Raw genomic sequence first — 13,137 nt, 5'->3', positions numbered from 1 at the left:
TCATCGTGCGGTGCGTATGTTCCTGTACTGGCAGAGCAGCAGGTGTCTGAAGGTGTTTTTGAAGGTTGCATTGCAGAGGGCGTAGCAGGCAGGGTTGATGGTGCTGTTGATGTAACACAGCCAGTAGCCAATGGTCCACAGGGAGTTTGGGATGCAGATGGAACAGAAGGTGTTGATCAGAACCATCACGTTGTAGGGCGTCCACGTGGCCACGAACGCAACCAGGATGGCCATGATGGTGCGAGTCACCTTCGTCTCCCGAGACGGAGGACCCTTCCGCTTTGTCCTCCTCTTGGGACTCCGCTTGGCCACCTGGAAATGGAAGCATTTGAATTTTAGAGTAGGTATTATGTTTTGATGAATTTTTTCAGACTTGAGAAATTGCTCAGATTTTAAACTGAATGATTGATTGAAAGTCACTTGAAACAGTTTTTTCCTTATTCAGTATATGAATACACATTTGTTCATAAGTGCATATCTAATCATGCTTATCAGTCACCTTAAGCAGTGTCCGGGTGACCAGGCTCCGTCTCTCAGTGTCAGGGGTGGAGTCCAGTGTCTCTGGGCCGGTCCTGGTGGTTGGCCCAGTCTGGTTGTTGGTTTTGATACAGAGGAGTTTAGGCCAACAGCCTGCGGCCTGGTTCTGAGAGGAACACTGAGCCTGGCTTGTCTTGGCCTCACCGTTCAATCCTTTCTGTGATAAGGCAGGAGGCGATGATGTCACCCCTTCTTCATTCCTCTGATTGGATGATGAGGCGGGGAAGCTGACTGTAGTGGAGCTCCCATTGGTGGAGCTCTCTCTCCCCGCCCCTCCCCCCCTGCAGTGGCCGCTGCCATTTAGCTGCTGTTGTACCGTCTCTCCCCTTCTCTCTTCATCCCCACCCTCCTCCTCCTCTTCCCCAGTCACGGTGCAGTTGTTGGGCTGGCTCTCGCACCCGTCCTCCTGGCTCTGTGACGGGCCCTCCCCCACGCTGGTGCCAGAGGGTTTCCTGCTCTGCCTTCTCACTCGGCTGCGGCTGGCCCTGGAGATGCGCCAGTAGAGGGCGATCATGATGCCCACGGGCAGGTAGAAAGCCGCGATGGCCGTGCCGAATGTCACCGTGGCGTTGGAGAAGAACTGGATGTAGCACTCGCCTGGCGGCACTGTCCGCCCGCCCACGATGAACTGCCAGAACAAGATGGCAGGTGCCCACAGTATGAAGGACATGACCCAGGCTGCTGCGATCATCATGCCTGCCATCTTGGTGCTGCGACGCGCCGGGTAGCTGAGTGGCTTTGTGACGCAGAAGTATCGGTCGAAGCTGATAATGAGGAGGTTCATGACGGACGCGTTGCTCACCACATAATCGACCGCCAACCACAGGTCACACACGACCGGGCCTAAGGGCCAGTGGCCAATCACAATGTAAACGGTGTAGAGGTTCATTGAAACCAGGCCAATGATGAGGTCCGCACAGGCCAGGCTGAACAGGAAGTAGTTGTTGACGGTCTGTAGATTCCTGTTGACCTTTATGGAGAAGAAATAGATAAGTATATTATTTTCATACAATGTGCTATGCATTTTGCCAATACTTTTACATGACATAAATAATGTAAAGATTTGTAGGTTTACTGGATCTATATATCTTTTTCTCCTGTTTTTAAGAAATTGTGATTATTATTATATTATTGGAGAAACCACGTGTTGCATATAATGAATATTGAAAACAAGCAAGTAATTGATCTTCAATCTAAACCTTTATGGAGAGCATGACCAGGATGTTGCCAATGATGGTGACTAGGCTCAATGAACCAGCCACTAGAATAATGAGAACCATCTCCACAGTCTTATAGGGACTCCCAGTCGGCAGGCTGATGCTGCTGTTGCCTGTGCTGAGGTTGGTGGAGTGGGTGAAGTTGAGCATCTCCATCTTGACTGGCCTTTATCTTCTTTCCAGAGTATGTTTCAGGTAAGGCTCAAAACTGGAAGATACACCTGCCAATGACATATGCATCAGTTTTCTTATCACATTCATGGAGGAAATGGTCTCTCTGTGTGTGTGTGTGTGTGTGTGTGTGTGTGTGTGTGTGTGTGTGTGTGTGTGTGTGTGTGTATCGAGTGTAAGTGTATCTCTAAATGTGTGTGTCTGTGTTTATGTGTACACTATGTTCTTATCCTTAGGATCAAGAGGCGGATGACAGTGAACTAATTTCCTTTGTACTGTCTGATGCCCGCTTTCTGAGCAGGTGTGTGTGTGAATGTGTTGTGTTCCTTTAACCAGGTGTGAAAACAGAACAGGTGTGTAAATAAAGGCCCTCTACCGTAGCAGCAATGTTTAAAACACACACAGTAGTGTCTCAATACTGATATCAATACAGTATTACCATGGATATTCTTGGCACTGGTGTTTGAATAACATTAAAATCTATTTACCAAAATAATATAGGTAACCAACAGTAAGGTGATTTCTAATATTTATATACCTGCTGCTGTGTTTGTCAAAGGTACAGTTGATCCAAATGTTGTGTCTAAAAAACACTGCTGAACATATTAAAGGTAAATACTTTATAATGTTTCGAATATAACCGGATGACCTACAGTATTTGTACTGTACTTGGCTTGTCTTTGCTTTCAATTTGAACGCATTTGAACTGTATGGTTTCCATGCCAGGCTGCATTCCCCTTCTGGCACTTTGGTGACCTGGAAGTACTAGCTGTGATAGAATCTGACCTGACAGGTCGAGTGTGAGTGTGTAATTAGGTCACATTCACCTCTAGAGAGCTCATTTACATTTTCCTGGTTTGCACAAGGTGACATTTAAGTGTAAAGCTAATCTGGGTATGAGAGCCAATTCAAGAATGTCAAGTTGTTCTCCTAATCCTGTAGGCATGGGAAAATCGTTTCTTAAACAGCTCCCTGCTCCTCAACATAGAATAGGTAGTATCTGAGATAAGATTGGATTTTGATTCAGGCTGCCACTGTATGTCTGCTGTGGAGCGATAGTCTAGATAGACCTTGATAGACGGTGATGGTCTCAATGTCACAACAGCATGGATCCTCTCAGGATTAAGGTGGCTTATCTGACAGAGAGGGAGGGAGGGAGGGAGGGAGGGAGGAAGGGAGGGAGACAGATACAGTACTGGCTGCACACTGTGATGGTTATTAAAGGTTAACTCTGCCTTCTGCTCTATCACTTTCACCACACATTTTGTTCAAGGACTAACTGGCTAATTAATGTTTGAACGTTCATACTGCAACCTATTTAGTAAGCGTTTTCACTATGCAAGATTAGAAAGTTGTATAAAATACCAGGATGAATTCAATGCACACTTTTCAGCAGTGTTGGGAGTAGTTCCACTACATGTACACTCACCAGCCACTTTTTAGGTACACCTGTTCAACTGCTCCTGAACGCAAATATCTAATGGTGTGGGGGATATTTTCTTGGCACACTTTGGGCCCCTTAGTACCAATTGAGCATTGTTTAAACGCCACAGCCTACCTGAGTATTGTTGCTGATCATGTCCATCCCTTTATAACCACAGTGTACCCATCTTCTGATGGCTACTTCCAGCAGGATAACGCGCCATGTCACAAAGCTCACATCATCTCAAACTGGTTTCTTGAACATGACAATGAGTTCACTGTACTCCAATGGCCTCCACAGTCACCAGATCTCAATCCAATAGATGTGATTGGGATGTGGTGGAACGGGAGATACGGGAGATTCGCATTGTGGATGTGCAGCCGACATCTGCAGCAATGATGCTATCATGTCAATATGGACGAAAATCTCTGAGGAATGTTTCCAGCACCTTGTTGAATCTATGCCACAAAGAATTAAGGCAGTTCTGAAGGCAAAAGGGGGTCCAACCTGGTACTAGCAAGGTGTACCTAATAAAGTGGCCGGTGAGTGTAGTTCAACTATCAGTTTAACTGCATCTTGCAGTAGCTTGCTGGTAGTTAACCTCAATTCAAATCCTAGTCATTTTTCCAGTGGTTAATTACTTTTTTGCCATGTATTGTTATGCACTTGAACTCTAATTTCCCTTTAGTGTCGTTCACCTTCTTTCTTTGCAAAGTAATTGGTTATCTAGTTAAATACATTTTCAGAGTAGCTTTCCCAACACTGCTATTCAGGAAGTCTTTTCCGATTTTAGTCCCACAATTCAATGAAGCAGGTAAGGGGGGCAGGCTGTAACTAAATGTAACCAATGACCATGAACAACATGGTTGAGCTACAGATTTCTTAATATGAATGAGGTGTAGTATGTTGAAATATGTCGCTTACTGAATACATTTGAGGAAACAGTAGCCTATAAATACTGTGTAGTATGGTTAGTATGTATGTAAAACAGTAGGCAGGATGAACGTTCGGACATGGACTATATGCTTTGTTTTCTCACACACCTGTAGCATGCTCATTGAACTCTGCTTAGCTGGTTGAGCTCAACAACCATCTCCTACCTGACAGTAACAAAGTAAACAGCTCTATTTCTAGACTAATATCCTGTGACAAACACAGACAACCTCACAACCATATTTGGCAGATGGATGGACCATTATTGTTGGAGTTAAGGGATGGTTAGACTAAGAGGCACCAACAACAGAAACACTACTCAGAGAGAAATATGATCAATTGATCGATTCTGATTAGAAAATCAATGGAAAGACGCTCAGGGAAGATTTTGAAGATCATTATATGCTGCTAAAGCCCCATAAGCAGCTCCATTAGGCTACACGATAATATCATACCTGAGAGAAACTTCCTTCCTGATCTTTCAGACAATTTGAAACATCATTACAGCATGGTTAACTCAGTCTCTTACCCCTCACAAAGCCATTCTGGCCCTTTAGGTGGTAATGACACTCAGAGCAGGAGTGAAGCCTAATCTGCTGAAGATGTGTATGTTTGTGTGTATAGTATATGCATGGGGAGGAGGTTGTTATGGGGGAAACTTTTTACAAACACACACTCACACACACACACGCGCACGCGCACACACGCACACACACGCACACACACACACACACACGCACACACACACACACACAAAAACAATGTTAATCTGTGACCTGCTGTCCCTCTCTCTCATTCATTAGCTACTCTCTGTAGCTGTTTCATCTGAGGCGGTAAATTAGGGCTAACGCAGGGGGACTGGGCAACATTAATGAGCTGTCCAATTAGCTGCCTTTGCACCTTCCTATCTCTGTCTGAATCTGTGATGGGGCTGAGGAGGTCAGACAGGGCATCGTTGCTCTGCTCAGTACTCACCATCTCTCGCTTCATTAGCTCCAATAACCCCTCCATTACAGCCCTAGCTAATTGTTATGCATAGCAACTGGAGGCAGCGGTAAACAGGATTTCTACGGCAGACCCACTAATGTAGCATAATCTGATTCAACAGCTGCTCACTGCAACAGATGTTCTGGTTATACGGCACCGTCTGGTTGTTTGTATTGTTTTGGGACAGTTCCCTTCTGACTGGGACTCTTAGCAGGACACTGTTTGCTGTTACATTCTGTCTCACAGTGTTAGAAAAAAAGACTGGAGCACTCCCACACAGTGTGTTGGGTGAAACATTGGGTGAGAGAGAGAGAGAAAAAGAGAGAGAGAGAGACAGACAGACAGACAGACAGACAGACAGACAGACAGACAGACAGAGACACAGAGAGCTTGTTTTAAAGACCAATTCATCTTCTCATCTGTCTATTAAGAGCATGTCATGTTTTTTAGCTTCTCTCTGTACAGGTCTCCACAAATGAACAACTCAATGTAAGACTCAGTAAATGTAGGTAAATGTACTACTTGTTGTCATGATCTCTGGGAAGTCTGCCCTACACTCAGAGGAGTGGGACATTTCACATCCACCTGTGCTCTGCGGCGTAGGAATGCCATGGAGAGGGGAGAAACATGCTACCCAGCCTTTGGCCTCAAAGAGCAACAGGAGAGCCAGAAACAACCTGCTTACACCACATAGGCTGGAGCACCACACCCTGACCTGAGAGCATACATGAAATAGGAGAGGGTAAAAGAGAGGGATGGAGAGGAGGAGGAGGGGTAGATTAGAGAGGGAGAAAAGGGGAGAGAGGAAGGCAGAGCAAAGTGGAGAGGAGACTACAGTACCACAGACAGAGACAGGACACCCTGGGGAGGAGTAGGAGAATTAATGGGAGAAGATTAGGAAACATAATCAGATCTAGGATGTACAATTTTCAGGGAGGAGTCTGTATGAAATCTAATTTCCCTCTAAAACAAGCATACACACACAGCACGTCAGGGGATATTCCTGGGGAGTAGTAGGACAAGAGAATGGGAATCCAAGGTTATACTCTGGTGATGGAGAGTGGATGAGAACAGTCTCAAACATAACATTTGTCAGTCAGAGATTTAAACTAGCCTAAATGGAATAAATGTTTTCTTCTTTAAATAAAGCCAGAGATTTCTCAGACAATTAACAGATATGCTAAGTGATATCAACAACAATATCTCTAGTTACCAGGGAACTGTAGGGGATTTGCACAATAGAATAATTTTATCCTCGCTTGACACATTACCCATTAAACCATTAGAGGGTAATGGAAGAGGAGGGAAAGGTTGGACATAGTAACATGAATATGTGCGCCTCGGGGATGGTGTAGAAAAGCCACAATGATACATATACAATGGGAGCATACAGTGACGCCCTGCATTGAACATCAGTGAACCATCAGTAAAAACCAGACTACAGGCATTGAATGAACTGTCGTGATTTGTGCATGAGGTTTTACAAATTCTGTAAACGCCAAAGTTTACATTTCTAGTAGTAGGGCCTACAGAAACACATTTGTTCTAACCGCAATAGAAGGTGGATTCTTCTCAAAGAGAAGGAGAGATAGCCATAGTGTCCGATAATCTAAGAACTGTGGCTATAACCTACAGAACACGACACACAGATGCCAAATAAAACAACATTGCATGCAGGCGTTCAGTCACGTGTATGACACACACCTTCATTCCCGTTGGTGTCATACCAATATTTTTGGATTACTGTATTTTAATATCTAAAAGTTAAACGAGTACTTTGTTGTGCACTTACCTTCGACCCGGAGGGCTAAGAATAGGGTGGGTACAACTGGTTCCGTCCATCCTACTCTCAGAGATTCGAAAAGTGTCGTTCGAGGAGTATCAGAACTGTGATGTGGATGTAGGGCTCTCCTTTAGGCTGAAAGTCTTTGTGGTAACTTGCCGTTTCGTGTGTGAGTGAGTGAGTGAGTGAGAGAGAGAGAGAGAGAGAGAGAGAGAGAGAGAGAGAGAGAGAGAGAGAGAGAGAGGGAGGGAGGGAGGGAGGGAGAGAGAGAGAGAGAGAGAGAGAGAGAGAGAGAAACGGCATTTATTTATACAGATTTATTAAAGGTGGAACATATTTCTTAACAACATAAATGCCCTTTAAGACTTCAGAATTAATTGTCGAACGCATTCTTAAGGGCGCGTGAATTACACTTTTTATTTGTTTCAGAACCATGGAGAGCGCTCGGGACTCGCGTCGGTAAATAGCATGCAGGCTTTCGCTGTGTTGGCCAAGACTTAATCAATGGCACCGACAAACAGAGACCCGACTGGTGCTTGAGAATCCGAGTATGTGTGTTGTGTAATTTGTATTCACTAGCAGTCAAGTCAAACATGGAATTCCATTGTGTCCCTGGTGCCATATACAGGGTAAAATCTCACCGGTTTACTAAATACCACTCTACGACAAACTTCATGGGCTACAAACGTCATCGTTGTTATATAGCTTGTTATGGCATTTATGTGAACCCAACTAATATATTCGGTGTAGTCTAGTGATGAATCACTTTTATCACCACATGGATAATATGAAGAGGATCAAATGAACATTTACCAACAACATGAAATATACAAAGAGAGGACATCAGAAAACATCGTTTTCTTTTCCCAATGAGCACAGTGAGAGAAAGAGACCCTCATCTCCATAGTTATTCTGTAGCTGCAGGACGTTAACCTTTAAGACTCTGTCGTCTTGACCTTCACCACTCGTGACATACACTGCCCCAGTATGAGGATGACCTTACACTGATGGAATTACCAGAGAGAATAACGGCCTATCCACTGAATCAATTACGTGTAGCCTACAAGAGGGGACTTGTGGTCTAAGAGGCCTATGCCAGGCACTTAAACATGATTTGGGATTAGAATGTTATTCTCACCTTTTTCTTAACCTGAATCATGGTAACGTTAGACTATTTAGGCATATGGACTTGTTTAGTAATTCCATCAGAATGTATTGTATGTATGATTTGGATAAATTGGTCTTTGTACCAGGAGGACAACCATTATGTAGAATTGTAGAGTGTAGAATTGTTGCACTAGGTGCCATTACATACTGTTACAGTTTGGAGTGTCCATGCTGGTCTCTCTGACTACTGTATGGTCACATATCTGCTGCTTTCTGTTTGATATGAAACATCTGTATTCCATTATGTTTGTTTGCTATCAATTGTTATTATTAAGCACCAAATTCACACGTCATATGTAATGTAGAGTGAACAACAAGGCCCTTGCACTGGAGGTAAATGACTGCTGAATAATAAAGTGAAGTGTAATATGAGAAGAGATGTTTGAAGGGGGCAATGTAATTGAAACCTGATTAGCATAAGTGATTGGTATTTTAGACAGAGTGATGAGATCATTACAAGTCATTGGAAGTATAAAGTTATAAGGAAGTAGTTTAAATACAATTACAGCAGTATAGTGGTATATGATAGCCTCTGTTAGTCATAATATTTTTTGAGAAGGGTAAGGCAGCCTACTTTAAAGGTGCCTCAGGTGCATCTGTATGCAGTCAGAATTTACTGTTCTAGTGATTAATGTAGCACTAGGTCCACAGTAAAAATATGAAGTTGAGAATGTACATTTTAATTACATGCATTATTTGTTTTGTTTTTTATGTTTAGGCTTATATCCTAAGCCTAACTCCAGCCTTAACCCTAACCCTACAGTAGCTCCAACCCTAACCCTAACCCTAACTCCAATCTAAGGCCTAGCTCCAGCCTTAACCCTAACCCCAACCCTAACCCTACAGTAGCTCCAACCCTAACTCCAACCCTAAGCCTAGCTCCAATCCTATTCCTATAGCGCTAGCCCTCTAGCTCCATCTGCTAATATTTCTCAATGGACTTACATACTCCCCCCATCATTCAGAAAAAGTGTTGTGTGCACATTCATGGAGAAATGAATGTCTACTCAGAGGTGAAAAAAAAGGACACATGCAATGTTAATGGCATAGTGCCTGGAAGGAGCATGAACAATAATATGATAATCTTCCAAGAATAATAATAGCTGCACGCACGCACGCACACACTCTCTCTAATAGGAAGGCCACCATGACACTCAGCCCATGAAAGATGGTTGTTCACTAATCTGTACATAAGGAATGAAAGACCAGTGAACAATGAAGGGCTCTCCTCTTCATCATATAGAGAAAGGCCCCAAGGTGCCTGGGAAATGAGGTCACTCTATAAGATCTAGAGCAGCTGTTTGAATGCATAGGGGCCACACATAACAAGAGGCTTCTACATAACAGCTACCATATAGCAGCATATATATATGTCGACCACTCTCTGCTTCATCAACTGGTAATCTAGTTTGAAAACCTGAAATTAGATGAAGGAATTTTCACAGGTACTGTGTTTTCATGCAAAATTTTACGACAATGTGTTATGCAAAAAGTTACGTGTCCATGTAACTGGCAGGGCTCTGGCTAGCCCCATACTTCCAGCCTCAGTCCTCCATCGCAATTGTTTTGCTCTACTGCCATCAAGTGGAGTTGTATTATCAGTAGCCACATAAGGACTGCTATCTATGACAGAGATGACAACCAGTGTTTGATTATAGCAGATGTTGAGTCTAGACTGGAGACACAAGATCCAAGACAGGACCATCCAACCCCTTGAGACCCAACTTCACTTGCCAGAATTATCCTGTACTAGGCCACTGGCCACAAGTATGCTGTGTTGTGCATGTCAGAAAAAAAATAACACCTACCACAGGGTGTCAGTGTCTCCTCACTCACCATACCACGATCATGCAAGTAAAACCTTCTACACTAACGATACCCTACGGGAAGTGTGAACCAAATGACTTGATGTTGTTGTATTACTGTATAGTAGGCCTGGTCATGGAGGTCCGCGATGTGTGCAGGATTATGCTCCAGCCCATCACTGACACTTGTTTAATGCTGGGCTGGAACAAAAACCTGCATTAGAGAGTAAGTGATAGAGACCAAAGGGAGTGTTGCAGAGGAGAGGAGAGGAGAGACAGTGAGAGGGAGAATAGGTAGCTGCACCATGTCAAGGAGGAGGAGGAGATGTTGATAAGCGTAAACAAAACAACATGTGATGCTAGCAGCTTAATCTGACACAGGTAAGAGATGCTGCTGTTTTGGCTTGATGTCCCCTGTGTATGGTCCATGCAAGGCTTGCTGTCCCCTCTGTATCGGTCTGTCCATAACCCTAAGGATCTCTGAAACAAATTAAATAAGCTTAGGAGCTGAGTGCGTGGCTCTCTTCCTCATGGGGGCCTTATGAATGACGCACACACACACACACACACACACGCACGCACACGCACGCACGCACGCACACACACACACACACACACACACACACACACACACAGACACACACACACACACACACACACACACACACACACACAAACTCATCAGTCCCACACAGCAGCCCTGTTCTCTAAGGTGCTTAATGAGCATCACAGTGCTAACAAGGCACTCATTTAAAGTCTCTATTCACTTCACACATACTGAGGATGCTATCACTTAATTCTGAAGGAAGACATAGCAACGCTTGGTGTTTAGTAGTGACAGGGTTGTGAATATGGTGCCTGTAAAACTCTCTTTTTGCACCCTTTGAAAATGACCATCTGCTATTTTCAAATTGAATACATCTAGCAAAAGGCAAAGTCTGTATTTTATATCTCAACATCTCTGCTTAGATAAGTGCAAATGAGACAACAGAGAAAGAGCATATTATCTTGTGTTTGTTTGTAAGCCCCCTGTATTGAAGCCTGCTGACCTTCTTTATGCACTCTTACTTAGTGTGGTTGCTTAGGAAAATCTCTCTCTATGAGTGGATTGGAAAACTGATGCCACAGGTTTGCATGCAGGCCCCATCTGAAATGGAAATGCCATGTAAAGCAGGGAGGTGAATTATGGCCATATCTCCAAATGCTTTAATTTAGGAATTGCAATTGTGGTTATAGTGCGTCAGAGACCATGGATATGAAACAAATAGGACCGATGTTGTGCTAAAATCAATATTATATGTGTTTTATGTTGAGCATTGGGAGAAGCATGGAATTCAGGGAGGAGTCAGTATCAATTCATTGTACAATCCTCAAAGTGGTACACTCAATATGTCTCAATTGTCATTACCTTTTGTTTTCTATGAATTTATTTTTATTGGCCTGTCCACAAACCAACCTACTGAGGCTCTATGGCTGAGCCGGAGACTCTATGACTCTCTCTGGCTCTCAGACCAGACCGCCCCCCAGAACCCACTAATTTGAATGTCTAATCCTCCTGGATGTGGTTAGAGTGAAAGAACCAACCAGGGTCATGACTGTCATGTAATAGCTACAGCACTCCAGTCGACTTCATCAGCCTCCCATCTCTGATTTAAAGGGTTAGTCAACCTCAAAGTTTGTCAAATTCTAATGAGAAGTTGTCAACAGTTAATGAAGATAAGCTGAGTGAGTCTGTTCCACTCAATCTCTCGTGTAGGTCCCTCCATATTAAGAAACATCTGGCCTTGATTCAAAGTAAATGGGAAAGAGCGGCACAACCTTAATCCATCTAGTTAGATGGACTAAAGATATACAGATCAGATGTGCAATGTGGACACAGCTCCATTTGAGACTTGAGATATAAGAGATTACTCTGATGATCATTAATTTGGGGTGATCCCTCTCAGTCTGGTCAGTGAAACACAAATCCCAGTATAGTTATTATTAAAAACTCCATTTGATCTGTGTATGTGTGTGTGTGTGTGTGTGTGTGTGTGTGTGTGTGTGTGTGTGTGTGTGTGTTGTGTGTTGCTGTTGTGTTCTGTGAGGGTTTTTACACAGAATTCAACAAATTCAATAAAGATAGCAGTCTGATCATGTCATACTGATAACTGTATCTGTATACAGTGGATAAGTGATGTCTGTATACTATGATTAGATTAGTGATAAACCGAAATGTATCCATTGACCCAACACCCAAGAACAGCATCTTGATCTGTGCAAAGCACTGTGTACACAACTCTGCTTATTATTGTGGCAGCAGCTCACAATGCAAATACATTCTAGCTTGTAAACTCTAGCATTAACCATGACAGCATAGATGAAATATGAATTCAAATCTACTCACAAACACTCTTCTCAAATCTACTCACAAACACAGTGGAGAGTCAGACAACTCCTTGGACCAATACAATCCTGACAACACAATATATATTTTGTATTGTTTTAATTGTTTTACTTCTATTTCACAGGTTTTTTTTTATAAAGTCTTTTGATCTATAAAAAAAAACATTCCCAAATGACATCTTCCCACAGTAGCCCATCAAACAAACAAACATCAGTTAGGCAGTGATTATCTCAATACCTAATCTCCATTAGTGTCTGAGTCTGTTAATTCTCTGTAATCCAATTTAGACAGTATGCACCCTCTCCATAGGATACCTCAATGCGTTTGATGTTGTCTAGAAATTATAATGATCACAAATTAACAACATAATTGATTTTATGCATTATCAAAACTGAAATTACAATGTACATGGGGCATAATGACTTGTAGGGGCATTTCCATCGGGGCATGATCCTGTATTTTAGAGCCATGCAAACTGGCAAGTTGCAGTTGCATCCCACTGACTTTCGAGCCCGTCATATGTGCACCTCACCGGTGAAAACCTTTGCCCTTATCTCAAGGGCTCAACGCATCATCTCAAAACAATGGGAATATGTAGCACCAGTTTGTTTCCAGACAGAATAAACATTGGTGGAAAGAGATATTCGGCTCGATTGGAGCACGCACGCATGCGCACACCTCGGGTATGTGAAGAACAGGAAACAACCTATTCAACAGCTAAACGGGGA

The 13,137-nt window shown here is 43.2% G+C and overlaps 1 protein-coding gene across 1 annotated transcript; it reads right to left on the bottom strand.

Annotated features, from left to right (window-relative positions):
- Nucleotides 1-1,910, bottom strand: LOC310802752 (muscarinic acetylcholine receptor M2-like; the record flags this gene model as incomplete). Its single annotated transcript, XM_083667295.1, has 3 exons — nucleotides 1-312; nucleotides 500-1,507; nucleotides 1,737-1,910. 3 exons carry the CDS (start codon nucleotides 1,908-1,910, stop codon nucleotides 1-3), a joined length of 1,494 nt encoding a protein of 497 aa, XP_083523421.1.
- Between the last annotated feature and the right edge of the window lie 11,227 nt (nucleotides 1,911-13,137).

This window comes from Argentina silus (assembly GCF_951799395.1).
Source record: "Argentina silus genome assembly, chromosome: 3".
Classification (NCBI taxonomy): domain Eukaryota; kingdom Metazoa; phylum Chordata; class Actinopteri; order Argentiniformes; family Argentinidae; genus Argentina; species Argentina silus.
Note: the sequence above shows the minus strand (reverse complement) of the source record. Positions and strands in the feature narration are given on the sequence as shown.